Source organism: Brachyistius frenatus, unplaced genomic scaffold (genome assembly GCF_029030835.1).
Source record: "Brachyistius frenatus isolate BFR_SWC_R1_liver_20210118 unplaced genomic scaffold, ASM2903083v1 Contig_258, whole genome shotgun sequence".
NCBI classification, from domain to species: Eukaryota; Metazoa; Chordata; class Actinopteri; family Embiotocidae; genus Brachyistius; species Brachyistius frenatus.
Genome location: NW_027210857.1, coordinates 378,644 through 406,157, shown reverse-complemented (window position 1 = coordinate 406,157; position 27,514 = coordinate 378,644). Strand labels below are relative to the sequence as shown.

At 42.2% G+C, this 27,514-nt stretch overlaps 1 protein-coding gene across 16 annotated transcripts in view; it reads left to right on the top strand.

Annotated features, from left to right (window-relative positions):
- The window catches only part of dlg2 (discs, large homolog 2 (Drosophila)), a 183,101-nt gene that overhangs the window by 55,692 nt on the left and 99,895 nt on the right, over window positions 1–27,514 (top strand). For 9 of the 16 annotated variants that reach the window (XR_011311967.1, XM_069721152.1, XM_069721142.1 and 6 more), the window contains 3 exons: window positions 6,166–6,249; window positions 6,985–7,149; window positions 8,676–8,735. Coding sequence is in view for 15 of the 16 variants with exons in the window: in XM_069721152.1 (XP_069577253.1) it covers window positions 6,166–6,249; window positions 6,985–7,149; window positions 8,676–8,735 (309 nt within the window). In the remaining variant the exon portion in view is untranslated. Of the gene's footprint in view, window positions 1–6,165; window positions 6,250–6,984; window positions 7,150–8,675; window positions 8,736–26,678; window positions 26,777–27,514 lie in introns of those variants that run through there. The other 7 variants (XM_069721153.1, XM_069721155.1, XM_069721144.1 and 4 more) reach the window with 4 other exon arrangements.

Sequence of the window (27,514 nt, the reverse complement as noted above, 5' to 3'; positions counted from 1 at the left end):
CCGCTGGCTCCTCCCCCAGCTCGTCCAAATATGGTCACTTCCTGCTCCGAACCGCTCCGAACTAACAAAGATGGTGACGGACAGAATCTGAACTGGAGGATTCATAACGATCACAAACCAACGATGACATCACTGATGGTTGATGACATCACTGATGGTTGATGTCATCACTGATGGTTGATGACATCACAGATGGTGAACTGTTGATTACATCACTGATGGTGGATGCTTGGTGTTGAATGAGACTGAAACATTCATGACTAGTACAGTGCCCGTTGAAAAGAGTCACTTTGTCAGTATGATTCCAGAGTTGTGGTATTTTTGGTGACAGGTGAAAACACACTTCACTACGTCAGCAGACATTTTCATTTTATATCATTATATATTTAATAGAGGAGGTGGAGAGGCTTCACCGCCGGTCTGTGATGTATCTCAGGTTGAAAGAGGAGCATCAGTAACATAAATGGGTGAATCTGTTCACTTTCAGCCAGCAATGATGTTCATATCAGCTCCTTTACAGCAGGTCATGTAAGTTTAATGTCACTAAACTGAGAAAATATAATTTTATATTTCAGTCAGTCAAGAGATGAACTCAAAAAATAGAAATGCTACATTTACTCCCCGCCCCATTTTTTTTTTTTTTGTTGGAATAAAAAATATCGGTTTATTTAACTCCAATTTTGTTCATAAAATTTTGTGTAAAAAATCTGCAAAGTCACCACCAGTACATCAAATTATCTGACTGAAAACCTCATTATGTTTATGTTTGTGATTGACAATGAGGCATATCGAGCAATAACTGAAACACCAGGAACATCCATCGCTTATCTAAGAAGATTCTGACACACTGGAGCAAAGAATACAAAAAACACCAGATGACAGCAGAAATATGTGTTTGACTGTAAAAGCAGGAATAGCAAAGGGCAGGTGTTGTGTGTCTCCCCCCCCCCCCCCACACACACACACACCCCCCCCCCCCCCAGCTCTGCTCGCCCTCCTCCTGTCGGCCGGAATCAGGGCTGTGTTGGGGAGGAGTCCAACTGTAGGTATATGAAACTGCAGAAGGAGGTCAGTGAATACAACCGTTGGGAGATTCCACACAGAGGCTCTGAATACGCCCGCGGCCGTGCCACCCCACATCTTCATCTCCTCGTGATCCTGCTGGTGAGGTCGGGGAGGAGGGATCCTCGCTGCACAGCATGACAACACCGCACGTGAGGAGTTACGCTTTGCACACAACCCCGTTCGGTCGGCCCTGCGGCTCCTCATCCACCCTCACGCTCAGAGCCAATGGCATCGCAGCGGTGTGTGCAGAGACAACTCTTCCAGGTTAAGCCAAGAAAATTAATTCATTCCAGCTGACTCAGTTTCATTCAGTGAGAACCCGATGAAGTGACCTGTGAACTCTGAGGGACACATTCAGGACCTGGGACAGCGACCCATTCAGGACCTGGGACAGCGACTCATTCAGGACCTGGGATAGCGACCCATTCAGGACCTGGGACAGCGACTCATTCAGGACCTGGGACAGCTCACTGAATAACAGGACTGGGATATCTGAGCAGTGATACCTACAGTACGCTGGAACGACCCAGAGGCAGGAAAATGCTGAGTCGTGAGAAGTCCTGTCATTGCTGGTGTTTTGTGGCTCCTCCTTGTTGTTGGCTGTCAATCATCTTTCAGTTCATTCTGCCTCTGACATCAAAAATGTTTAACGGGTGTAAAACCTCGTTCTCTACGTATTCTCTGGTTTCCTGTGTCTCCTTCACAATAAGAGCAGCCGTCTCTCCTGATGTTCATCTGATTAAAACCTTCAGTCGTACTAAAATACACAACAATCACTTCTCCTGTTTCTACTTCCAGGTTCATTATACTTATACCACTTCAAATATCATTACAGATAATAAATGTATCAATTTGCAGTATTTAACATGTTCAAGTAGAAACACCCAATATTACAGATGTATTCAGGAAAACACGCAAAATGAACACTGAGTGTTAAACTGCACATTTGAAAGACGCAGTCCTCGCTGCACGTCGTCAGTAGATCAGCTGGAGATGTTTTGCGGCTGATGTGAAGTTTGAACGTGATGTTACACACAGACCTTTAGTACATCAGACCCTGAGACAGATAATACAGAAGTTCAAAGAGAACTTTGTAAACACAAATGGAAAGTACGTGAAAAGAAAATCATTTATTTTCATTTCAGGCTTCAAAGACAGCAACTATTACTCCAGTGATGCTTCACGCTGACGATATACTGTAGTTGTGCAGCCTGGCTGATTTCACCCTGTGCTGTAGTGTTCCTCTCACAGGTCATTGGAGGTCACTGTGCTTTCTCAGGCTTCAGGTCAGATGAAGTGGAATCGGTGCGGGGGATGTGGTGTTTAGCTTCCAGCCTTCCTTCATCTATTCTGGCTTTGCACAAACATCTTACCTCATTATAGAAATCCCACAGTTGGCTGCTTATTCAGACATAGTCTTATTAAACACGCTGAACTACTTCATGCAAGAGAGACTATAGGTGGAATGTTTGACAGCTTCAGATGAAAGAAACAAGAAAAGATGACATTCATGGAGAATATTTTATAGATAGATTAATTATCACTGAAAACTGAACAAGCTCCTCAGAACCGCTGTTGTCGAATAAATAACGTATTTTATTTGCAGTGCGATACGGAGGTGTTGATGTTGATGAGTGTTGCAGATCAGCAACATTACACTGTATAGCAAGGCTAAAAGAGTGTTACTGCCACACGACAGCTTCATGTGGACAACTTAAAGACATAAATATATCATTAGGAACGCTTATGTCTGTCTCTGCCTGCTGGTTGAGTTTCCACTGGCAGACTCCTGATTGGCTCAGAGTTACAATGCAAACTTTGTTCTTTCATTAAACACAGTGTGAGTCTCCTCCGTTGCTCATGCAGATTATCAAAGGTATGACGTCGGCCTTACAACTCATTTTAGTGAGTATCCTCTCTGGAAGTTGTTGCTGAGTAACGGGTATAACAAGTAAACAAGCAGAGGTCCTCTCATTAACCTGACCACAGTGTTGATGTCTGAGACCACAAACACCGTGCATGGGCTGACGGAACTCACTTCTGTAGCAGTTATTAGGGCACCTCAACTATTCCATCACAACAGGACCAGAGAAAGTTTTCCTGAATTTACTCTACAGCAGGACTACGAACCCAAAGCGTACAGAGTCATTCAGGACTACTTTCAGCAACGAGAACCCTGATCTCAACATCATGAAGTGAGTCTGGGATGACATGAAGGAACAGAAGACATTGAGGCATCTTAAATACACAAAGGCTGTGGCACGTTCTCTAAAATACTTCAAACAATTAACCTGACGAGTCCCTTGAAAAACTGTGCGCAGGTGTTCTGAGGAGGTTTGGTTATTTTCTTGAATGCAAAAGGTTCTCACTCCAAATATTGATCTGATTTATATCAAACATTTGTTTTTAAAGCCTATTTATGGCATTATTTGTAAAAGCATCCTCCCGTTACCGTTGCACAGCGCTGTCTACGGTTTACGTAAAGCACTGAACTGTCGACTAGGTAAGAACAGTGTCATTATGTTGTGTTCGTAGTTTCTATATTTAGAGCCTCTCCCATTAGTTTTGCCGTGGTAAGCCTAACAGCAGACACCTGCACCCCTTCCCCCCTGTAGCAACACCCCAGTGGAAACATCTGTGTTTGGGAGCTGCCTACGTACACCGCTCTACAGCTGAGGGACTACGTTTGTTCTCCTCATGTCTTCATCTCAACAGGATGGCTGGGAACGAGTGAGTGTGCGATGCACTGTGGGTGTTTTGAGAACGATCCCTTTGACTCGAAGGTGTGCGGACATTTCTGGCTGCAGTCAGTTTGCTGGACCTCTTTTATTTATGCTGCAGTTTAAGGTTGGATATTGAGTTTAGCTTTATGTGTCTGTGACTGGTCCTCCGGGCCGGAGACTACCACAGTGGAAAGCATTAAATTACTATCTTTTGGGATTTGGTCTGTTGGTTGTGGTTTGTATATATCGGCTTGCATTGTGGTGGAAAAAAAACAACAAATAAATACCACATATTAAATATCTAAATAACATTCCCATCAGCCTCAGCTGTACTTTGTGTTTAGCAAAATAAATATGGTGGTTGTGTTGTAATGTTATCACTGTCATTGTGAGGATGGTACACTGCTGATGTTAGCATTTAGCTCAAAGAATGGCTGTACTTTAACTACAAAGCTGATAGCATGGCTGGAGCCTCTTCATGTTGACATTAAATAACATTGGATATGGACCGGTACCGGGTCAAGACTCTGTAGCGGAGCTGTTAGTGAACTACTGTTTGTGAAAACCCTTTCACAGGTCAAACTACAACAAATGTACACTTTATGTATGCTTCTGAAGCATTGCCAAGTTTCCCTGTACATCCTTAAGTAAGGAGGTGTGATGCTACAGAAAGAGTACAGTATCATATTCACTATATTCTTCTTCCAACATAAAGTGTTTCCTAAAACCCAGCTGGGATTTTAGAAACTTAATGTACACAACAAATACACTCAAATGTATGTTTGTGTCTTCACATCACTGCAACAGAAAACCAAAGGTAGTACTGCTTTCTACTTGGTATCACCAACTCTTCGAAAGTTGCAATCAGTGTGTACCAGGTGGAGGGGATAGATAGACATGGACTTATTGATAAAAACAACAGGGATCCCAACTATCGTCCTCCTGTCATCGGCTGATTAATCCTGTTGGAACCCAGTAATTAAAGAGTAGATTGAAAAAACTGTCTCATGAGCTGTAATGAAACCTGTGTCCTGATAGACCCCAAAAATAGCAGCAGCAACAAAACACTGAAAAAATGCTAAAAGGAAGACCTAGTGAAACCCACAGCTAATGAGGTTACCATGGCAACAGATCAGTAACATGATTGGGTATAAAAGATGATTTCAGAGAGACAGAGTCTCTCAGCAGTGAAGATGGGGAGAGGTTCACCACTCTGAAAGACTGTGTGGGAAAATAGTTCAACAATCTAAGAATAATGTTCCTCAACGTAAAACTACAAAGAATTAGTGGATTTCATCGTCTACGGTTCATAATATCATTAAAAGATTCAGAGAATCTGGAGAAATCTCTGAACACAAGGGACAAGGCTGGAAACCAATATTGGATGGTGGTGATCTTCAGGCCCTCAGGCAGCACTGCATTAAAAACACACTATTCTGGAGTGGAAATCACTGCATGGGCTCAGGAACACTTGTGAAAACCATCGTCTGTGAACACAGTTCATCGCTGCGTCCACAAATGATGTTAAAACTCTCCAAAGAAGAAACCAGATAGAAACATGATCCAGAAACACCGCCGCCTTCTCTGGACCGAGATCATTGAAGATGGACTGAGGTGAAGTGGACAACTGTCCTGAGGTCTGATGGATCACAATCTGAGATTCTGTTTGGAAATCATGGACGCTGCATCCTCCAGGTTAAAGAGGAGAGGGACCATCCAGCTTGTTAAAGTTTTCTTGCTTGCAGTGATTGTATGTCAGTTTCAGAAAAAATACCACTAATTATAAATAACTGAAGATGTTAAAAATGGACATGTTAACAATGTATTATCTGTTTTCTTAAGATGTCCAAACACTTTAAGACAGACAGATGAATGTGTTAACAACAACAACAACAACAACAACAACAACCACATTTTCTGTTGATCTTAAGACATACCATTTTGACCTATTATTAAGTATTGGTCCAATCTGTATTCCATACATCCCTCTTATGTTCGATGGTTTGGACAGATGTTTCATCAACAGCTGGCTCGTTCTCCGAATTCTCATCACGGACACAATAAATTGAAGGTTGTAACTTTGTGTGTTGTTCTTCTGCCGAAGATGTAAAGCCAACAGCTTGACATGACGATCTGTGCCATGAGATGTCGCTCTGTTCCTCCGTGTGCATGTGTTTAGGTTGTAACCACGTCTGTCCTGCATGAACTGATGTCTGTTGTCTCGGTGGAGGATTTCTGGTGTCCAGTGGCGCCTCTGTCCTCCGTCCTGTATGATGGACATGTTGGGTGTGAATGACTGTTTATGGACTTCATTTGTTAAGTCTGAGCTGTGCTGTTTGCTGTTGGTGGTCTCACATGGTCCCGTTGCTCTCTCCAGAACCGGCCGCCGGCAGTACAGGGATCCCCCCACAACGGCCAGCCCCCACCCTGCATGACCCCCGCCTTGATGAACGCTCCCTGGGTGAGAGAGGGGAAGAGGGGCGGAGTCTTTTAATCACCCCCATCCAGATTTCATACAGTGTCCTCGTGTATGACATCAACCATACAAGGAATTCATCGTTTAAATTTGTGATGTTCATGTGATTAGAAAATAATAGATTTTAAATGCACTGTGTCTGGACCTCCTCATGTGTTCATCTCTGTGTTATATAGTCTCAAAACTACAGGCTGTAGTTTGTGGTGTTGTTGTTGTTCTGCATTATGTCACATCATATATATCATTATATCATCATTATCATATACGTATGTATATGTATATATAGACACATTAAATATTCATTTTGTCACATTAGACAAGTGAGAAATGTGTATGATTAATCTTTATTCTTCATAAAAATGGTGTTCTGAGTGTTTTAATTAAAGCCTGATAAGACCTGCTAGATTTCCCATGTTCATACAATCTGTGCATATCTGTTTGTGTCATTTTTGATTAATTGTGAATTGTAATTAACATCCTTCTTTTCAAAGTCAGAATGTTTTGCATTTTGCAATATTTGCACAGAGACAAGAAACATTACAAACAAATTACGAAATGAAAATGATTTTTTTTAATATGATGAACATATTTGATGAGGTATATTTGGCCGTCTCCTGTCGTTGCTGAGAACAATAGCATAACACAAAGTGTATTATTTTGTACCAGCATGTAGATCTCATCACTTCTCCCCCTCTGCTCCGCCTCTCCTTCCACCTGCAGCAGTACCACTACCAGGAAGACGACTCGCCGTCTCTTGACCAGGGCTTCCCGCGGCTCACCAACGAGGTGCGCGCCCCCGAGCTCGTGCACGTGTCCGAGAAGAACCTGTCCGAGATCGAGAATGTGCACGGCTACGTGTCCCATTCTCACATCTCGCCTCTCAAGGTCAGTGTCTCTCCCAGCAGTCCACGAGTGTGGGTTTTTACACCTGGCATATAAGCCCCGCCCCTCTGACCTCATCCCAACTCAGCATCATGAATGACTGCCAACATGGCCTCTTCTCAACCCCCCCAATAATCTGCCAGTTTGTACTTTAATGTATCTTTATGGGGGGAGAGGATAAGATGTTGTCTTCACATGCCCCTCACCTTCCCTCTGCATCGTATTGATCCATGAATGCCAGTAAACATCCTGATGTCACATCCTGCACAAAGAGCACACCTCATTTAGAGTTCCAGTTTCATCTTTGTTCATCAGCATCATGTCAGTCACTGCTACAGATCCGGCGGTCGTCCCGTTGGCAGATGCAGCTGACTGTACTTGCTGGTTGGAGCCAGCAGAGGGCGCTGTAGGAACAGAGGTTTTAGTGTTTGAAATGTTGGGCTGAATCATTGTTTCAGTGTTTTAGTTCGCTTACTGCACATTAGTGCCCAGACTGTGATTTATGAGCCAGGCGGCTGGTTTGTTGGTTTTAAAAAAGGCGTCCATCATCCAAAATGCTGATTAAACAGCAGCATTATTACACATGTTGCTTCGGACTGTCCCGATGAAAGGACACGCTAATGTGCAGTTTTGGCTCGATATTTAAATTTGTTTTAATTATATGGCTGCAGATATGCGTTGTAGTAAAATCTGACCGTTCGTCACATTATAACATGTATGAAGAAACCAGTGGAGACGGGACATGTTTCATTAATGATCTTCATATTAACATCTAAAAGTTAAGATTGTTTCATGTTTTACACATAAAATCAACCTTCGGCTTCATTTTGCTGCAGTCCAGGTTTTTTTTTTAGCTTGATTAGCAGTAGGGGACAGGATGGGACAAGAGGTGGGGACAGGAGGTGACAGACAGGGAAAGGTGGGGACAGGTGGGGACGGGAGGGGACGGGTGGAGAAAGGTGGGGACAGGTGGGGACAGCAGGGGAAAGATGGGGACAGGAGGGGACAGTTGGGGACAGGAGGGAAAAGGAGGTGGGGACAGGAGGGGATAGGTGGGGACAGGAGGGGACAGGTGGGGACAGGAGTGGACAGATCTGCTGTCCCTGTGTGTTGATGAATAGAGGACTGATGTTTTCAGGTGTTGGTGTCAGTTTATCGACGCGCCGTGAAGCTAAAACTCTTCAGATATTCTGATCTAATAATCGGTTGTCTGGTTTGATTCTTTGCTTCAGAAATCGTCTCTCGTTAGTGGATGAAATGATCATCAGTGAATGTGATGTTGCACATGTGCAGCCAGTGTGTGATGTGATTATGTTCCACTAGGTTAGAGGCTCTTCCTCCACAGTGATCCACTCATCCTCATCCTCATCCAGTCTTAACCTCCCAGAACATTTTCCCTTCTCCCTCCACTCGACATGTGACAGGCTAACCATCGCTAATGGTTCTGTGTCCTGCTGCATTAGGCTCACTTCTCTCTCTGTACCTGAGTAAACTGGCTGGTGATGTTGTCTTTCATTTCTTACCTGCAGCCTGCACTGGTTACCCGTTTTGATCTTGCATACCCGGGTGTGACCACAGCAAACTACATGGCAAGTTTTATTTTATGTTATTTTATTTTTTTTTATCTCTGGGGAAAACCCAGCCTGTATTTTTTTGATGATTTGATGATTTTGATGATGATTTCAAAGTCTTCCCTGATTTCTGGTCCCCAGACGATACCTACTCGGTGCTGCATGCACTTTGTTTGGTGTTGTCTCCAATCCATTGTCTGATGAAGCAGTCTTTCTTTTTCTTGTGGGTCACCACCCCTCTTTCACACCCACACTCTGTTCCAATAACCCCATGCGTATTTGTGACCCATTTGCTTGCCAGCAGATCCCATGCGCTTGTTGTGTTGTGGTCTGGTGTTAATTTGTCTCTGTTTACAGTCATGTATAACTATACTGTGGGTGTTTGGTGTACCCATGTGTTTTGGATCCCCTGATCTAATTTAACCTACACAGTATTAATGAAATCATGAAGTTACAGCATGGTGTCCTGTGTACTGGGTTTATCACCTCCAATCATTTTAAACTGTAAAACATTATTTTTAAAGGCATTATGCTCATTCACAGATTTTCTTTTATTGTGACTCTTTTAGAGTATTTTTTTCCCCTTGATTTACAGTTTAAAACTATCTTCTTTTATCTAACACTGGTCCTTTATGGAGCCCCTTGGTTGTCTGAAACAAGTTGTTTTAGCTCCTGTCTCTTTAAGGCCACCCCCCTTGTTCTGACGGCAGGAAGCCTGGGTTGTACAGCTATCGGTGGGCGGGACGTAGTATCGTCAGGTTTCCAATCAGATCGGTCAGATCCACCTCTGGCTCCTCCCCCAGCTCGTCCAAATATGGTCACTTCCTGCTCCAAACCGCTCCGAACTAACAAGATGGTGACGGACAGAATCTGAACTGGAGGATTCATAACTTTCACAAACCAACGATGACGTCACTGATGGTTGATGACATCACTGATGGATGATGACATCACTGATGGTTGTTTGTTGTGTTGAACTCGTGACGACAGCTTCACCCTACTGGTGATGTGTAAAAGTAAACTCTGAAGATTGTTTCTGGTTCTTGATTGGAGATGGAACCTTCTTGAATCTTCTCTACATGTTTGAGTCGAGATGAATTCAAATGGGCCGAACGACCGTACGCAGCAACAAAGGTAACAGCAGGATGTTTCATGTTCTGATCACTACCTTCTTATTGTGTTACACAACAGTGGATTTCAATCACAAACCATATTTTTCCATAAATAGTTTACTTGTGAGAAAAACATATGGACTGTTGTTTGACACACTTTTGGGTTTGAATATCTTCGCTTGACTATAACCGCTTTTATTATCATAGACAGACGGCGTGTTTGGGGGGATGTGTGCCTGCAGCCTGTGGCCTGCTGGTCCTGGATCACATGACCATTATAAAGGAAGTCTGAGCTTCTCTCTCAAAGGAATCACTTCTACTTATTCAGCCATTTTTAGTATGAAAAACTAACAGTGCAACAATACCACAGAAAGTATGGAAAACCATAATAGATCCTCTAACAATATGTGGTGATTAAATGGATGAGGTGGATTATAAAAGTCGATCACCCACTGATCCCATCAATTATTCGACCTGAATAGTTTCCACAATGTGCTTAATAAAAGAAGGAGTCATATTTTTAATAGTAATTACAGAAAATGTGTCCTTGTTCGCTGACTGACTGATTTAATCTGCCAATCAGAAGCACTTTGTTTTAGATCACAATCACACACCAAATATAATAAAACAATTCTTCAAGTCACAGAAGGTAGATTATTTAGCATCAAATTAATCATCATTAAATATCAGATTCATCTTTTAAAAGTATCTGATCACATAGGAAAACATGCAGTACATGAACAGTTAATTAATAGCTCCATAACCCACATTTATTCAAACACTGATGAGATACCAGAGATGTAGTTTTCAGTTTTACTGGAACTAAACAGGAAAAAGCTTTGGAGAGTTTCAAAGTAACAGTAAATTAAGGCCCTTCGCTTCATGCTCGGCTGGTTTCTGATGCAGATGAGTCATTATATTTTACATTTACAGATTAAATAATTCACTGAATATCAGAAAAAATAAATAAATCATGAAAATAAAAGTAAAATAGTTTGTTTCAGATCTCCTCTGCTCCTCAACATTCTTACAAATATTCATCTGTGTAGACAATTATTGACTGTTTCTGGGTGTAATTTCCTGGTGTGTTGGTTCCCCGGTGAGGTAGAGGAGCACTGACTTCATCCTGAATATGAATAAACGGCAGAGACGAGTGAACTCAGCCTCGAGACGTTTGAATGAAAAATGGCTTTAATACAGTGGGTGTAATTGTAAAGGCAGCAGGGAGGCAAGAGTTATGGTTTGTCTATGAGCAGAGGAAGAAGAGGAGGAAGAGTAGCCCCTCCCTATCTGACCAGACCCCACCCCCAGACTGGAGAGTCTGACTGGAGAGTGTGACTCAGGGAAGACAATATTGATTCTCACTGCTGCGCTGCTTATTGATCGCCGGCCTCTTTCCATGGTAATACTTGTAGAAACATCCATTTTTTTGGTTCCTCTGTCAGTCAGGCCGGCTGATATTATAATAAATTAAAGTATAATTAACATGTTTAATAAATGCAGTGAGCGCCAGACAAACGTCCTGGTGAACACTTTCCTCCGCTCCCCTGTCATCATAACACCGATATCAAAGATATCTGATGAACAAAGATATCTGATAAACAAAGATATCTGAGGAACAAAGATATCTGAGGAACAAAGATATCTGATAAACAAATCTAAAGAACAAAGATATCTGAAGAACAAAAATACCTGATGAACAAAGATACCTGATGAACTAAGATATCTGATAAACAAAGATATCTGATAAACAAAGATATCTGATGAACAAAGATATCTGATAAACAAAGATATCTGAGGAACAAAGATATCTGAGGAACAAAAATACCTGATGAACAAAGATACCTGATGAACTAAGATATCTGATGAACAAAGATATCTGATGAACAAAGATATCTGATAAACAAATCTGAAGAACAAAGATATCTGAAGAACAAAGATATCTGATGAACAAAGATATCTGAACAAAGATATATGATAAACAAAGATATGAGGAACAAAGATATCTGATGAACAAATATCTGATGAACAAAGATATCTGAAGAACAAAGATATGTGATGAACAAAGATATCTGATGAACAAAGATATCCATGTTCTCATGTGTTTTTAACATTTTAGCTCCGTGTCATGTGTTCAAACCAAACCGGTCCAGCTAGCCTCCTCTAGGACTGTAAGTGCGTGACTATCCGTGGTGTTACGGTACGGGTGCTCGGAGCGACCAAAAAGGACCAAAAGAGACCCGACTTCACCAAATGGGTCATTTAATAGAACTATAACAAGTAGAAACTACATTATATTACATATTATTATAATATTCTAATTCTATATTCCCATTGAGAAAGAGGAGTGATGTCATGATGATTTGACCAATCAGATCTCTGTGTCAGAACTACTGGTTGTATAATACAGTAATATCACACAGTAGTTGTTCTGAAGCTGTAGTTCTTTTTTATCTTCCTGCTGATGGAATAAAGATTATTTCAAATCAAAGAGCGAAACAAAGGAGAGGAAAACACAAGGAGTCACCCGAAGTGTTTCTGACCCTCCTGCTGATGGTTCGTTCACAAGGAGCTCCCATCACACCCAGATTGGACATAATGATCGGTGCAGATCACTGCGCAGCAGCATCTCAGTATCAGCGTGAAGGAGTCGGAGCTCGCTGTCTGCAGTCAGACCCTCGACGGGGTCCTCCACTATGGATTTGCACTTAGTGAGTTGTTGTAAGAGGTCAATTTTCTGCAATTTAGCCCTTTTCCCTTCCAAAAAAAATGTCTCTTCTTTGCTGATGGAAAAGTAATTTGTGAACATGAATTGAAGGTGGTGACAACACTGAATAAAATAAAAAAAAGTTATATGTTGAACAGTTCATTTAATATTATCATAAGAGAACATCTGAGAAAAACAGAGCAGCATTTAAAAGAGGTCAGCTCTTCAAAAGAGGGGAAAGGAAATGGAAAGCCATTAAACAGAAAGAGCCATTAGGAGTTGCAGAGTGCTGTCGTAGCTCCTCAAATCAGGAGACGGAGGCTGACTGCTGCCGAAGGCTGCGACCAGGCTGCGTGTGGGACATGCTGCATGTTTGCTGAACCTTTTTATTCATTCAGACTCTCAGAGAAGGCTTCTTTTTTCTTTTGTTTGAGCGGCTGCATTTGTACTCCTTTGACAGCGAAGTACGGCCTCAAAACAATCACCAGTGACCTTGATGAATATTTAATGCCCTAAAAGGTTTTTTAGGTTGTTCTTTTTTCATTAAATTCATGAAGTGTTTGTTAAAGTCATCTTCTTAAAAAAAAACTGAAAAATCTAACATGCATTTGCTGAATTAAGTTGAATAAGTATTGCAATTATTATGTCGCCTTCATAATGTTGCATTTTATTTGAAAACTGTTCCAATGCTTACATGTTGACAGTAACATATAATATCATTTTTAAAGGCTTTTTATTTGTGTAACTCCTCTCAACAAGGCAATTCTAAGTGGCTGAAAGATGAAACAAAACAACATAAACAGACACATGAGTAGGTTCCTGTGTTTCATATATGTACACTTCATTCTGTCCACGGATCTTTAACAATGTCCTGCTAAAACTTCATGTATAGATTCAGTTAGATTAGTGTATACAGCTCCAGTCAGATCGTACATCAGCTCAGGCTCCAGATACGTCTTGTGATCGACCTCCCCGCTCTGCATGCAAACAGACACGTGCATCATTTCTGTTTGAAACGACCAATTGCGTTGTTGTTTTTAACCAGCAGGAGGCAGCGATGCACATCCTGTCTGCTGGAAATTAAAAAAGATCAAAACAATTAGACAGACAGAACGACATAAAAAGCTTCCAGCAGCCTTCAGTCAGAACAGGAAGTCACACAACAGACATCCTCTTAGATCTGATTCACATTTAACAAAATGATATCACCCATAAACTGGTATCAGTTTGAGAGTCTCTGCAGGTGATCTGTGATGTCTGCTCATGGTTAATGGTTAATTATAAACTGATATTGTAATCCATTTGTATTCAGCCTCCAACTAGTAAACTCCACCATCAACCAACAATATTTATTCTCTTCACACAAAAAAATCTTAAAAATCAAACAAATAAAGATATGACAAATCAATAAAAATGAAAAGTTTTATTATTGAGCCAACATCTAATCAGCTGTTAGATCCAGTTTGAAGTGTTAAAGGTGGATAAGTGAGACTCAACCGGCTCACAGGGAGAGCAGAGAGGGAAAAGAGGAGCATTGATAAATGAGACAATAACTACCTGTCAGAAATATGCAGAGGGAAGAGCACAAACTGGTCTTTGACTAGTAATTATCCAAGTTCAAGAGAACGAGACAATCCAACCCACAGATTACATAACTGTGTCCTTGTTGTTGTGCCCTCCTCCCCCCACCCCTCCCGGGCTGTCAATTAGGCTCTTATTAGTTTGTGTTGATGGGAACTAACTGCGGTTCAGATGACATGCATAAATCTAATAATGTTTGTTTTTAAGTTTTTAAGACTGAACAACCCAAAATGGATCACTTTAGGAGTTTTGTTCTGGTTGAATGTTTCATTGCCAACAATTCAGTGATTCATCTTTGTAGCATCTGATTCATTCCTGTACGAACCTATTAGTTTTTCACAGAATGATAAAACAATAAAGAAACACCTGAAAGTTTTTTGTGGAAAAATTGCGCAAATTAAAAAAAATTGCAAGCTACTGCAAATATTGCGGAGATTGCTTGAATTTGCATTAATTATCACGGTTTCAATTTCCTGGAGGGACTGAAACGTGGAGGTGGACCACATTAGCAGGCATCAGCCATGACCCAGAGTCCTGTCTACGATCTCTACATAACAGACAGTGATGATCAGCACAGTGAGCTCTGCAAAATGTATTAAGTATCCAAAAATATAAATTTATATGATATATAAAATGTAAAAATGTTTATCTGCTCTTTGAAAAAGCTGAATTGATTCTATTGATTTTCTTCAGACATGTTAGTGAGAATGGTTGTAATGAGAACTGCTGTATAATCACTCAGTACTGTCGAGTCTAATAAGCCGGTGTGTCTGTCTGGTGCTTTGATGTGTGTTGGTCTGTGACACATCATCCAGCATGTGAAGGTCAGTGACCCGGATTTAAGTCGGACTTACACGAGTGTTAAACAGACCATTTTCTATCAATTAGAGATGCAGAGTACAACATATCAGATATTTTGGATTGAAGCGCTTCATAAATGTTTTATTGACATCATGCACATGATCAGACGCTGCTGTTTGAATGGTGGATTGTTGGCGTGATATCAGAATGAGATATCAGGTTGAACAGTATTCCTGTGTAATCATCCCTATGGTGATTTAATTTAAATGTGTATGTTCTTGGATAAAATGAGAACCACAATATCACCTAAAACTTAGATCATCTTCTACGTAACTTGATCCACAAAGAGGACAGTGAGAGGCAGGATGAAGGCAAATAACTGATTTATTTGAACAAAAGCATAATAGAACAGCTGAGATCGAGTGCTAACCACAGACTGTTTATAAAAGAGTTCGTAGCTTCAGGTCTGTAAAATGGTTCTGATCCAGAAGTGTCTTCAGCTGCAATACCAGCGAGTGCCACTAGAGGTCGGCTCCAAAAAGCCTCCGGCTCCATAGACTCCCATTCAACTTCTCTCATCAAATCCAAAGTGAATAAAATGTGTCCATCAGTTATCTCGGTGTTGTTAGCTAAAGTCACTCCTTCTTCTTAGTTTTCTGGAGGTCCATCTGAAAATAATCCCTCATTCATTAGAAAAGAAGATTCAAGAAGACCTGTTTTTGGGGGCGTGTCTGTTTGATTGACAGGCCTGTGGTGCAGTCAGGTTACAGCTATCGGTGGGCGGGACGTAGTATCGTCAGGTTTCCAATCAGATCGGTCAGATCCACCGCTGGCTCCTCCCCCAGCTCGTCCAAATATGGTCACTTCCTGCTCCAAACCGCTCCGAACTAACAAAGATGGTGACGGACAGAATCTGAACTGGAGGATTCATAACGTTCACAAACCAACGATGACGTCACTGATGGTTGATGACCTCACTGATGGTTGATGACCTTACTGATGGTTGATGACATCACTGATTGTTGATGGTTGGTAATTATTCTTAAGTGAAGGTGTGTAAATAATAATAATGATTATTTCATTTTGTCATTAATCAGTGTGTTTTGTCCTCTGTGCACTGCTACTTGTGTTGCACTTCATGCCATCTGTCTGTATGATATCTAAGAGTGGAGTCTTACTGTAGATTGAGTTACACAGTTGCACTAAAGGAAAGCAGAAATATGGCACTCTTTTAGTGATAATATTTCAGAACATTCACAGCTGTACATCCTGTTTTCACATCAGAATAAAACACACTATTAACAATGTGTCAAAGTAAAACATTATACAACAAGAAGTTTGAAACATCCTTAAATCATCATGACATCACTCCCTGCTCATCACTAGAAATATCACTTCACCTCCTCAATGGAATATAGAATTAGAATTTAATTATAGTATGTAATATAATGTAGTTTTTACTTGTTATATTAAATGACCCATTTGGTGAAGTCGGGTCTCTTTTGGTCCTTTTTGGTCGCTCCGAGCACCCGTACCGTAACACCACGGATAGTCACGCACTTACAATCCTAGCGGAGGCTAGCTGGACCGGTTTGGTTTGAACACATGACATGGTGGTAAAATGTTAAAAACACATGAGAACATGGATATCTTTGTTCATCAGATATCTTTGTTCATCAGGTATCTTTGTTCATCAGATATCTTTGTTCATCAAATATCTTTGTTCTTCAGATATCTTTGTTTATCATATATCTTTGTTCTTCAGATATCTTTGTTCATCAGATATCTTTGTTCATCAGATATCTTTGTTCTTCAGATATCTTTGTTTATCATATATCTTTGTTCTTCAGATATCTTTGTTCATCAGGTATCTTTGTTCTTCAGATATCTTTGTTCATCAGATATCTTAGTTCGTCAGATATCTTTGTTCTTCAGATATCTTTGTTTATCATATATCTTTGTTCTTCAGATATCTTTGTTCTTCAGATATCTTTGTTCATCAGATATCTTTGTTCATCAGATATCTTTGTTCATCAGATATCTTAGTTCATCAGATATCTTTGTTTATCATATATCTTTGTTCATCAGATATCTTTGTTCATCAGATATCTTTGTTCATCAGATATCTTTGTTCATCAGATATCTTTGTTCTTCAGATATCTTTGTTCGTCAGATATCTTTGTTCGTCAGATATCTTAGTTCGTCAGATATCTAACAAGTCTACTGATGCGACTGATTGTTTTCCAGTTGTTAGTCGTACCCCATGTGTTGCCATGGAAACAGATCGCACTAACAAAAAGTTTTACATTTTGAGAGTGAATTGTTCCACAATATGAAAACGTTTAGATTACATGTTTTATTTAGTTGGTAACTTGTTGTATAATTGCAGTATTACACTGGAGTTATTCACCGTCGTGTCAATAGTGGCGTTAAAGCACACACATCTATTATTATAAACATATAATATCATGTTCTTCCTCCACGATGCTCCCCAGTGTTCAGTCCTTACAAACATCCAGCTCGCAGCTCTTTAAATGGAGAATAAGAAAATGCAAATGAACCAACTGACCTTCTTCACAAGGCCAAGGGTGGTCTGACGAGACGGCCTCATCCCCGCTGAGCTCTCCACCACCACCGCTCTCTCTCTCTCTCACACACACACACACACACACACACACACACACACACACACACACACACACACACACACACACACACACACACACACACACACACACACACACACACACACACACGTATGTACACACTTATACACACCAGGCAGAAAGTTGTGCGTCCCCCTGCACTCAGACAGAACTTCAGAGTGACCCTGGGGACACCGGACCCTTCGCTCCAGATGGCCGCGGCCTCCTTTGGCCCGGCCTGACAGCCTATCACAGTCCTCCACCGTTGGTGCGGATGCAGCCGCCCTGATTAACCAACCTTGACACGTTGGGATCTGAGCAGCAGACATAAAAAATACAAGCCGATACAAGGCAGAATATAAAGAACATGCAGGTTTCTGTTTCTATCCTGTGATCCCAGCAGGTTCTGGGTTTTATGTGTGACAAGTGAAGAGTTTCAGTATCCCAACAGAACCAGTACAAACCATCCACCAGATTCAAGTAGCTGTTCAACAACAAGAGCTCTGGCACCTCGTCGTGGTCTCTTTGTTTCTTTGTTCTGTGAAACGAGGGCTGTTTAAGCACTTTAACAACGTTCCCCAACATCATTTAAGTACTTTTATTTTGTATGTGAATTTGTCCAAATGTTTTGCGGTTTTTAAAATATGCAGAGAAGCAACGCAGAGATCAAATGTATGAATTAACATATATTTACACATTGCAGAAATCTGAGTCATCGTTTGATATCACTGGCCCATGTGATGAACTGTAAATTATGTCATAAACTTTACTTTTTTTTATATTTCTCTGTTCTGTAGCTCACTTTATTATTTGTTTTCTCCTCAGCCAAGCAGCAAGACAGATGTAGAACCTATTTAAAGAGTTTTACATCACATATACAGCGTCATGTCTGATTAAGTGTTAATCAGAGAGTTCTCGGTTCGGCTGCTTCCTGTCCAGGCGCTCATGAAGTTAAAAAGTGAAAACCAGTTTCCATCCTGGTGACAACAGGCATCAAACTCTTCAAGAGGTGGCCAGTTTAAATCCACAAATGAAACGGAACATACGCTGTCCTATTGCACTTGACTTTCTGCCTTGACTGTGACATTTGAAGTCAAGTTCAACTCTAGGAATCACAAACAGGCCAAAGACGCTTTGCTGTGATAGTATGACATGTCATCTGTGAGATATGCTGAAGCTCCGTCGTTTAGGACTTTGTAGGCTTTGGATTTTAAATTCTGTTATTGATTTTACGTAAAGACCATTAAAGCGAAGCTAAAATGGGAGAAATATAATTTGTCTTTCTAAATCCGGATTCACTGGAAGTCACTGGGACATCCTGATAATAAGGAATTACACTCCAATCTCGAGGTGACAGATGGACTCGTTTTTCAGCGTCACTCTGACACAGGATGGTCCTGATTTTAACGATACCCTGCAGGTGAATGAATTCCGTCCTAGAGACTTGCTTTATATATACAGTGAACCCTCGTTTTTCGCGGGGGTTACGTTCCAAATAGAAACCGTGATAGGCGAAATCCGTGAAGTAGTAACCTTTATTTTACAATTGAAATAGATAGAACTGGACATTAAATATATCTACGTTACATATAGTCGTAATGTGATTTCAATGCACGATGCAAATCCGTGAAGCAGCGAGACCGTGAAAGGTGAACCGCGTTATAGCGAGGGTTCACTGTATATCTATATATATATATATTTTTTAATTAAAGGACACATTTCATCCAGAGGAACTAAATGATTAGATAGTGAGTTTCAAATACCAAAACTTCAGTTCTGTCTGGATAAAGAAGTAGAAAATCAATGTGTTCAAGACATTCTTTAAGTTTGACTAACTGACTTGTTTCTTCTGGCTTCATAGATAAATAAAGCTGGGGGTCACCTGCATTGCAATAACAATAAAAACAGGGTTTATTGTAACAATTTTGCCGAAGAGGAGCATGTGCGACATGAAAAGTATCAGGCCGAGTACTGAACCCTGTGGAGCTCCATGGAAAATGTGTGTTTCCTTGGAAGAGAATATGTCTTGCCTGGTGTTTCCAGACTGAATATACTGTATACACTGTGTGCACAATTATTAGGCAAGTTGTATTTTTGAGGATTAATTTAATTATTGAACAACAACAGTGCTCTCGGTCAATCCAAAATGTTAATAAAGCTCAAACCTGAATATTTAAGAAAGTAAAAGTGCGGTTTTGGCTTTCTTAGGAGAATATCAGTGTGCACAATTATTATGAAACTAGATAGATAGATAGATAGATAGATAGATAGATAGATAGATAGATAGATAGATAGATAGATAGATAGATAGATAGATAGATAGATAGATAGATAGATAGATAGATAGATAGATAGATAGATAGATAGATAGATAGATAGATAGATAGATAGAAAGTTTTTTTTGTTTTTTTTTAAATATTCAAACAAACAAGAAAAACAGTCAACAGTGTTATTGTTGTGTGATGGATTTTGCCAGAGGTGAGTTATTGCACAGTCTTATTGCAGTGGACAGGAATGATCTCCTGTATCAGGAATGATCTCCTGTATCAGGAATGATCTCCTGTATCAGGAACGATCTCCTGTATCAGGAATGATCTCCTGTATCAGGAACGATCTCCTGTATCAGGAATGATCTCCTGTATCTGTCCTTGTGACAGCAGCTGGAGGAGTCTTTTGGAGAACGTCCTCCTCTGTCCCTGCAGCAGGTGGTGTAGAGGGTGGACAGGATTATCCAACATGGATAATAGTTTGTTCAGCGTCCTCCTCTCCACCACCTTTTCCAGACTGTCCAGTTTGCAACCAATGATGGAGCCGGCCTTCTTAACCAGTTTGTTAAGTCTGTTGGTGTCACCGGCTCCAATGCTGCCCCCCCTCCCCCCTCCACATCTCCCCCCCAGCAGACTACTAGAAGTACAGTTCACTGGCCACAACAGATGGTAGAACATCTCCAACATCTCGCTGCACACATTGAAGGATCGAAGTTTCCTCAAGAAAAAGAGTCGACTCATCACCTTCTTGTAGACAGCGTTGATGTTGGTCTTCCAGTTCAGTCTGTTGTCGATGGACACACCCAGGTACTTGTACTCCTCCACCATGTCCACCTCCTCTCCCAGAACTCTCAGCGGTTGTGGAGCCGTCGTCTTCCTCCTGAAGTCGACCACCATCTCCCTGGTCTTGGCCACGTTCAGGAGGAGGTGATTTCTTCCCCCCCACTCCACAAAGTCCTCCACTACTGCCCTGTACTCGTCCTCCCGTCCATCCCTTATACACCGTCCACTGACTCCTCCTCCCGTCCATCCCTTATACACCGTCCACTGACTCCTCCTCCCGTCCATCCCTTATACACCGACCACTGACTCCTCCTCCCGTCCATCCCTTATACACCGACCACTCCTCCCGTCCATCCCTTATACACCGTCCACTGACTCCTCCTCCCGTCCATCCCTTATACACCGACCACTGACTCCTCCTCCCGTCCATCCCTTATACACCGTCCACTGACTCCTCCTCCCGTCCATCCCTTATACACCGACCACTGACTCCTCCTCCCGTCCATCCCTTATACACCGTCCACTGACTCCTCTTCCCGTCCATCCCTTATACACCGTCCACTGCAGAGTCATCAGAGAACTTCTGCAGATGTCTTGACTCTGAGTTGTACTGGAAGTCAGTGGTGTAGAAGGTGAACAGGAAGGAGACAGAACAGTTCCCTGAGGAGCTCCAGTACCACTGACCACCGTATCAGACAGCACACTGCCCAGACGGACAAACTGTGGTCTGCCTGTCAGGTAGTCATTGATCCAGGAGACGGCGGATGTGTCCACCCACCCTCCACCCCCACCACCTGCAGCTTCTCACTCAGCAGCAGTGGTTGGATGGTGTTGAATGCACTGGAGAAATCAAAGAAAGTGATTCTCACAGATTCACCGGTTCCATCCAGGTGAGACTGAGCTCGTTGCAGCAGGTAGATGATGGCGTCGTCCACTCCCACATGAGGCTGGTACGCAAATTGTCGAGGGTCTAGTGAAGATTTCACCAGCGGCCTGAGGTGGGCCAAGACCAGCCTCTCCAGCACCTTCATCACATGAGATGTGAGGGCAACCGGTCGGTAGTCGTTGAGGCCGGATGGAGTCGTCTTCTTGGGGACAGGAACCAGGCAGGACGTCTTCCACAGCACCGGGACCTCCTCCTGCTTCAGACTCAGGTTGAAGAGGTGTTGTAGGACCTCAGCTAGCTGGACAGCGCAGGTCTTCAGGATCCCGGGGCTGATGCCGTCAGGTCTTCAGGACCACGGGGCTGATGCCGTCAGGTCCTGCAGCCTTGCGCTGGTGGATTCTCTCCAGCTGTCTCCTAACCTGGCCAGTCGTCACAGAGAGGGGGGGGAGAGGGGTCATGGCGTAACTAAATGAAAAACGAAAGTTTTCCCATCTCACTTCATCTGTTAAAGTGAGAATAATAAACAAACAACTCAAAATTTACAAATGAGCATTTCTAATATTTCAAAAATAAACATCAGTGACCAATATAGCCACCCTTCTTTTCAATAACAGTAATAATCCTTCCATTCATGGATTCTGTCAGTTTCTTGATCTGTTGATCAAATGTTTGTTCAGCAGCAACCACAACCTCCCAGACTCTGTTCAGAGAGGTTCCTGTCCTCCTTCAGCAGAAACCTCCTGTTTAAGAAGGAACCACAAATTCTCAGTAGGGTTTAGGTCCGGTGAGGAAGGAGGCCATGTCATTATTTTTTCATCTTGAAGGCCTTTACTGGCAAGCCACACAGTGGAGTACTTCCATGCATGTGATGGAGCATCGTCCTGCATAAAGATCATGGTCTTCTTGAAAGATGTAGACTTTCTCCTGAACCACTGCTTGAGGAAAGTGTCTTCTAAAAACTGGCAGCAGGTTTGGGAGGTGATTTTGAGTCCATCTTCAACCCAAAAAGGTCCAACTAGCTCATCTTTTATAATACCAGCCCATACCAGTACCCCACCTCCACCTTGCTGGCATCTGAGTGGAAGTGGAGCTCTGTGCCTGTTACTGATCTGGCCACGGGCCCATCCCCACCCAGCCACGCGCCCATCCGGCCACGGGCCCATCCGGTCACGGGCCCATCCCCATCTGGCCACGGACCCATCCCCACCCGGCCACGGGCCCATCCGGCCACGGGCCCATCCATCTGGTCCAAGAGTCACTCTCATCTCATCGGTCCATGAAATCTTTGAGGACTCTGTCTTCAGATATTTCTTGGCCCCGTCTTAACGTTTGTTCAGTGGTGTTGGGTTTCAGCCTTCCTTCCCTCGGCCAGGTCTCTGAACACTGAACATCTTGTACTTCTGGGGGCTCCAGGTAGGTTTCAGTTCTGGAATATGACAGCTGGAGGATCACGGCTTCCTGGTAGCTTCACGTTTCATTCTTCTCAAATCTTTCGCAGTTAATTTGTGTCTTTTTTTCTCAACACGTTTCTTGCGACTCTGTTGACTATTTGCAACAAAACGTTTGATGGTTCTGTGATCACGCTCCAATATCTGAGCAATTTCAAGAGTGCTGCATCCCTCTGAAAGACTTTTTACAATTTATGACTTTTCAGAGTCCGTTAAATCTCTTTTTTGGCCCATTTTGCCTCCTGAGGAAAAGAAGCTGCCTAATAATTATGCACACCTTTATATAGGGTGTTGATCTCCTTAGGCCACACCCTCCCTCATTACACTAATACACATCACCTGATATGCTTAAATGCAATAGGCATTCAAGTTTATACAGCTGGAGTTGGAAAATATGCATAAAAATGATGATGTGGTCAAAATACTACCTTGCCTAATAATTGTGCACACAGTGTGTGTGTGTGTGTGTGTGTGTGTGTGTGTGTGTGTGTGTGTGTGTGTGTGTGTGTGTGTGTGTGTGTGTGTGTGTGTGTGTGTGTGTGTGTGTGTGTGTGTGTGTGTGTGTGTGTGTGTGTGTGTGTGTCCACGCTCCACTGAGGATAGTTTCCAGTTGTTGCATCCTAATGTGCGCAGACGTTGGGTTTATTTTGAAACTGTTGGAGAAACATTTAGCCAATCAGCATCGAGCACCATGAATCATGTTTTGTGCTGAAAGGCCACTGTTGGAACAACTTCAATATCATCCCACTGAGCCGCCCCCAGCTGGTCTCTGATTGGTCTGCAAACCTTAATGTGAATACGGCTCCCAGACTACAGTCACAGACAATTGGCCGGAGGTCTAGAGTCTGGTCCTCACCTCCATGTGTTCAGTCTTCTGGCTGATTTATTCTCAGAAACCAAGACTCCTTTCAGCGCCTCAAAACTGAGGATTAAAAAGGCAACATGAGTAATCAATGAAGCAGAGGACATGAATTGAAATCACTAATGCTTCCTATAAAGAGCTCAGCTTTGCTGGGTAAATGTCAAATATAACAACAACCTCCACAGCAGGTTGTAAAGGTATCAGACATATTTTACATTCTAATGATTACCAGTGTCTCCTGATTGAAAAGCTGCCTTTAGATCAGCGTTTATATGTTCATGTACTGTATATGCTGACAGACTCAGTGTTAGCACAGGAGACATCATTGTAGATTTAAAAACATACTATTTGTTGTTTCCACTATATTTTCTCACAGCCACTTCCACTTTAATTTATCACAGACAGCATAGAGTGCTCTATAATTGAATCTGTGCCTGGGTTTTGTAATATTATTGTCCTGGGAGCTGTTTCTCGTAGGTCCCACCCTGTTTTTGTGGGGAGAAACAATGATTTGGTTTTGTGTGTGTGCTGAGGAAATGCAGGGTTGCTAACTCCAACCATCTGACCGCCACTCAGATGAATACAGCCCAGATAAAAAAAAAGGTTGAATCATATGGTGAGATTTACACAGAAAGGATGTGTAAACTGTAAAATCCTCTGCAGTGAAGAAGGCAGTGTTACAGGACGTCATCCTCTCCACCCGCTGCCTCTTCGTTGTTCGGCTGTGTGGTGTCATCTTTCCTGGCAATTAGCCTGCAACACTCCTTCTCTTTAGTGATCGGAGGGCAAGCGTGTTATTAGAGGAGGTTGGCCCAGAGTATGTCGTCTCTGCAGTCGGAGGAACGCGCCTCTGTCTTCTCTTCTTTGTGGTTCTTTATACAGATTTAGATGCAACTACTGGATCAGAGAGATGGTGCAGAGGAAGAGAAAGCAATGTTATTATGAGGTGTGATGTCAGCACCCTGCACATGAATTAAACACATCTTTAACTCCTGATGTCTGCAGCTGACAGATGACTGATTATCTGTCTTCAGTGATTTACTCAAAGACTGTCTGGTTGTGTGACGATATTAGTTACACATACGATTTAAAGTTTGACTTCACGTTGCTTTAGTGGCTGACTCTGTTCCTACATTGAGCTGTTGTGTAGTACGATGGGGAACACAGGAACTATGAGACTGCTGAAAGTTTGAGGACGTTGCAGAAGGCTCTTGGAGTACCGACATCTAAACTGCAGACCGTCTCCTCCTCCTGATATCCCGATATCTGTCACAGTGAAGGAACATAAAAACAGCAGCAGTTTCATGTTCAATAATGTGACGAAGTGAATATACATCAGAAATACTTACATATAGTTGCTGTGGGGGAGTATAAAGTTGGATATGGCCTGATGAAGTCTAGCTTTTAAGGGATGCTTTGTGACAAATCCAACACAAAACAATAAATCTTAACCTCGGAGTAAGATTTTCTCATTTCCTGGTTTTCAGGTTGTTGCAGTACTGAACTGTCCTCTGTTTCGACTATCGCTCTCAGCTTCAGGGTTCTTCTGTGATCACGTCTGGTAACTCGGCTCGTATCAGCGTTTGAACAGCCACCATGAAGGGTGGACCAATCAGAGAGCAGTGTCGGTAGATCGTCGGCAGAGGGCCGGCCGGTTTCGGTGCATGCTGATTGGTTAGAATTAACCAAAGATTTACGCCCAGTAGGAAGAAAGGACTGCAGACGGTTCTCTATGGAGGGTACCAGACCCGTATTCATGCAGTGGCTGTGGGTTCTGGTTCACACCAGGCTGGTGCAAAAGTACAATCGGTCCAAATGGAACAAACAAAAAAAAAGGCAGAAAACCGGCACTTGCAGAACAATATAGAATAATTTTTATTGTGGTCAAACAAACGAATGCTGATGATGGTTTGTAGCTGAAACATGTTTGTTTGTTTGCTGAAGATGAAAATTATTAAATTTTTCTGTATTTTTGTGGCAACCGTGCAGCCATCCTGTTCTCCTGATCCGTGAGTCTTTTATACACTGAAGGGAGCAAAGACACGTCCTTGAGCAGAAAAGAGTATCTGGTGTGTTTGTTTACAGCCAAACTGTGGATGGACAATATTCATTACCTCACGTTCACATTGCCTTTGGAAGATAAGGCAGCGTTTGTGGTGAGAGGAAGACTGGCTTGTCTGACCGGACTTTTTACTCGCCGTGTTACATGTTAACAACAGCAGCACATCAAAACGTGTAGAAATGTAGTCAACAAATAAAACTGAGCTCCTGAGCTGCATCTGGTCCGATGTGGATTCATACGGATGATGTCACTGGTGTGTTTTCTGACAGTTGGTGAACGCTCTGAAGAAGGAAGGGAGGCGTTCACAAATGCCAGATGCCTGAACGCGTGATGTGGAAGTAACTGATCAAAATGAAAGTACATTTAGATAAATGGGGTTTTATAGAAGAAAACCTTAGAAATTGTAAATTTCCCTCAAAGATATTTTTTTCTCACAAAAGAAGTGACAAGTTTTCGGTCCATTTTTGACCTTTGCTGTTTATGGATGACAGATGTTGTTTAGTTATTCTATAGTGAGAGCTGAGTAGCCTTTGGGAGCTGCTGACAACCTCTTAGCAGGTTTCAGTTGGTGCTGAAGATGCTGTGAGAGCCCCCCCCCCCCCACCCTTGCTCTGTGGCTGACGGAGACCTGACTCCGCTGTGCAGATGCTCTGCCTCCCTCCCGCAGCATCCTCTGCTCTTTTCTCTTTTCTCTCTCCGTTTTGCTGTGTGCATGTCACTCGGCTGATAAGCAGTTCTCGGTCCAGATGGACAGCAGCTAAGAGCCGTCGGGGCTGTCGGAGTACGTTATTATTATTGAAATTATTACTTCACCTGCCGGTATGTTTGCCTCTATTTGGTATGCCAAGAAGCTTGGGAGACGACTTGTGCACAACAGCCGGACATCGAGACTGCTGAAAGAAAAGGTAGGTTTACCTCAGCGTGATTTACAAACTCCAACACGTCTTCGGTTATTTCCACAAAAGATGATTTATATTGTAAAGATATGAGATTTAAATGGTGCAGCAGATAGAGCCACTTCAGCTCACCTGTTGATTGATAGTGTTGTTGACGTCTGTGTTAGTCATTTGAATTTGGGGGTGAATCTATTGACTTTGTGTCCTTTCTGCCTCATCTGAGAGAGAGAGCATGTGGACAGAAGCCGACCTGTGTTGTGTTTTGACTCTGCTTGTGTTCAGAGGAACTCAGACGCTCCCTCCATCTCTGCTCTTTAAACCACAACAGAGTCTTGTAGCTCATTTGTTCTGTACCTCAGCGCAGGTTTGCTTCTTCTTCTTTTAAGTCATCAGACAAGTTTTGATGCTGTCACAAACAGTCTCCTCCGACCACAGATTTACCACGCTGACAGGACACAGAGCCGCTCTGTTGTCTGTTGTTTCCCTTTTTTTCATAAAATAATCCTTAAAAATCATCATTAAGAGAGTGAGATGTTTATAATAATGTGGCTAAATTAAAATGGAAACTCTTGACTAGAATTAGAATTAGCCCTGATCGGTAAAAGGTTTCCACACCTACTGGACCTGTTCTCCTCAGATTTGCTGTATTTGCTGATAAATCTGCTCTGAATATTCAGTTGTCATAAACCTTGTGTCAGTGACCCATCAATCATCTCTTATGTTCCACCATCAGGACAAGAGCTGTAT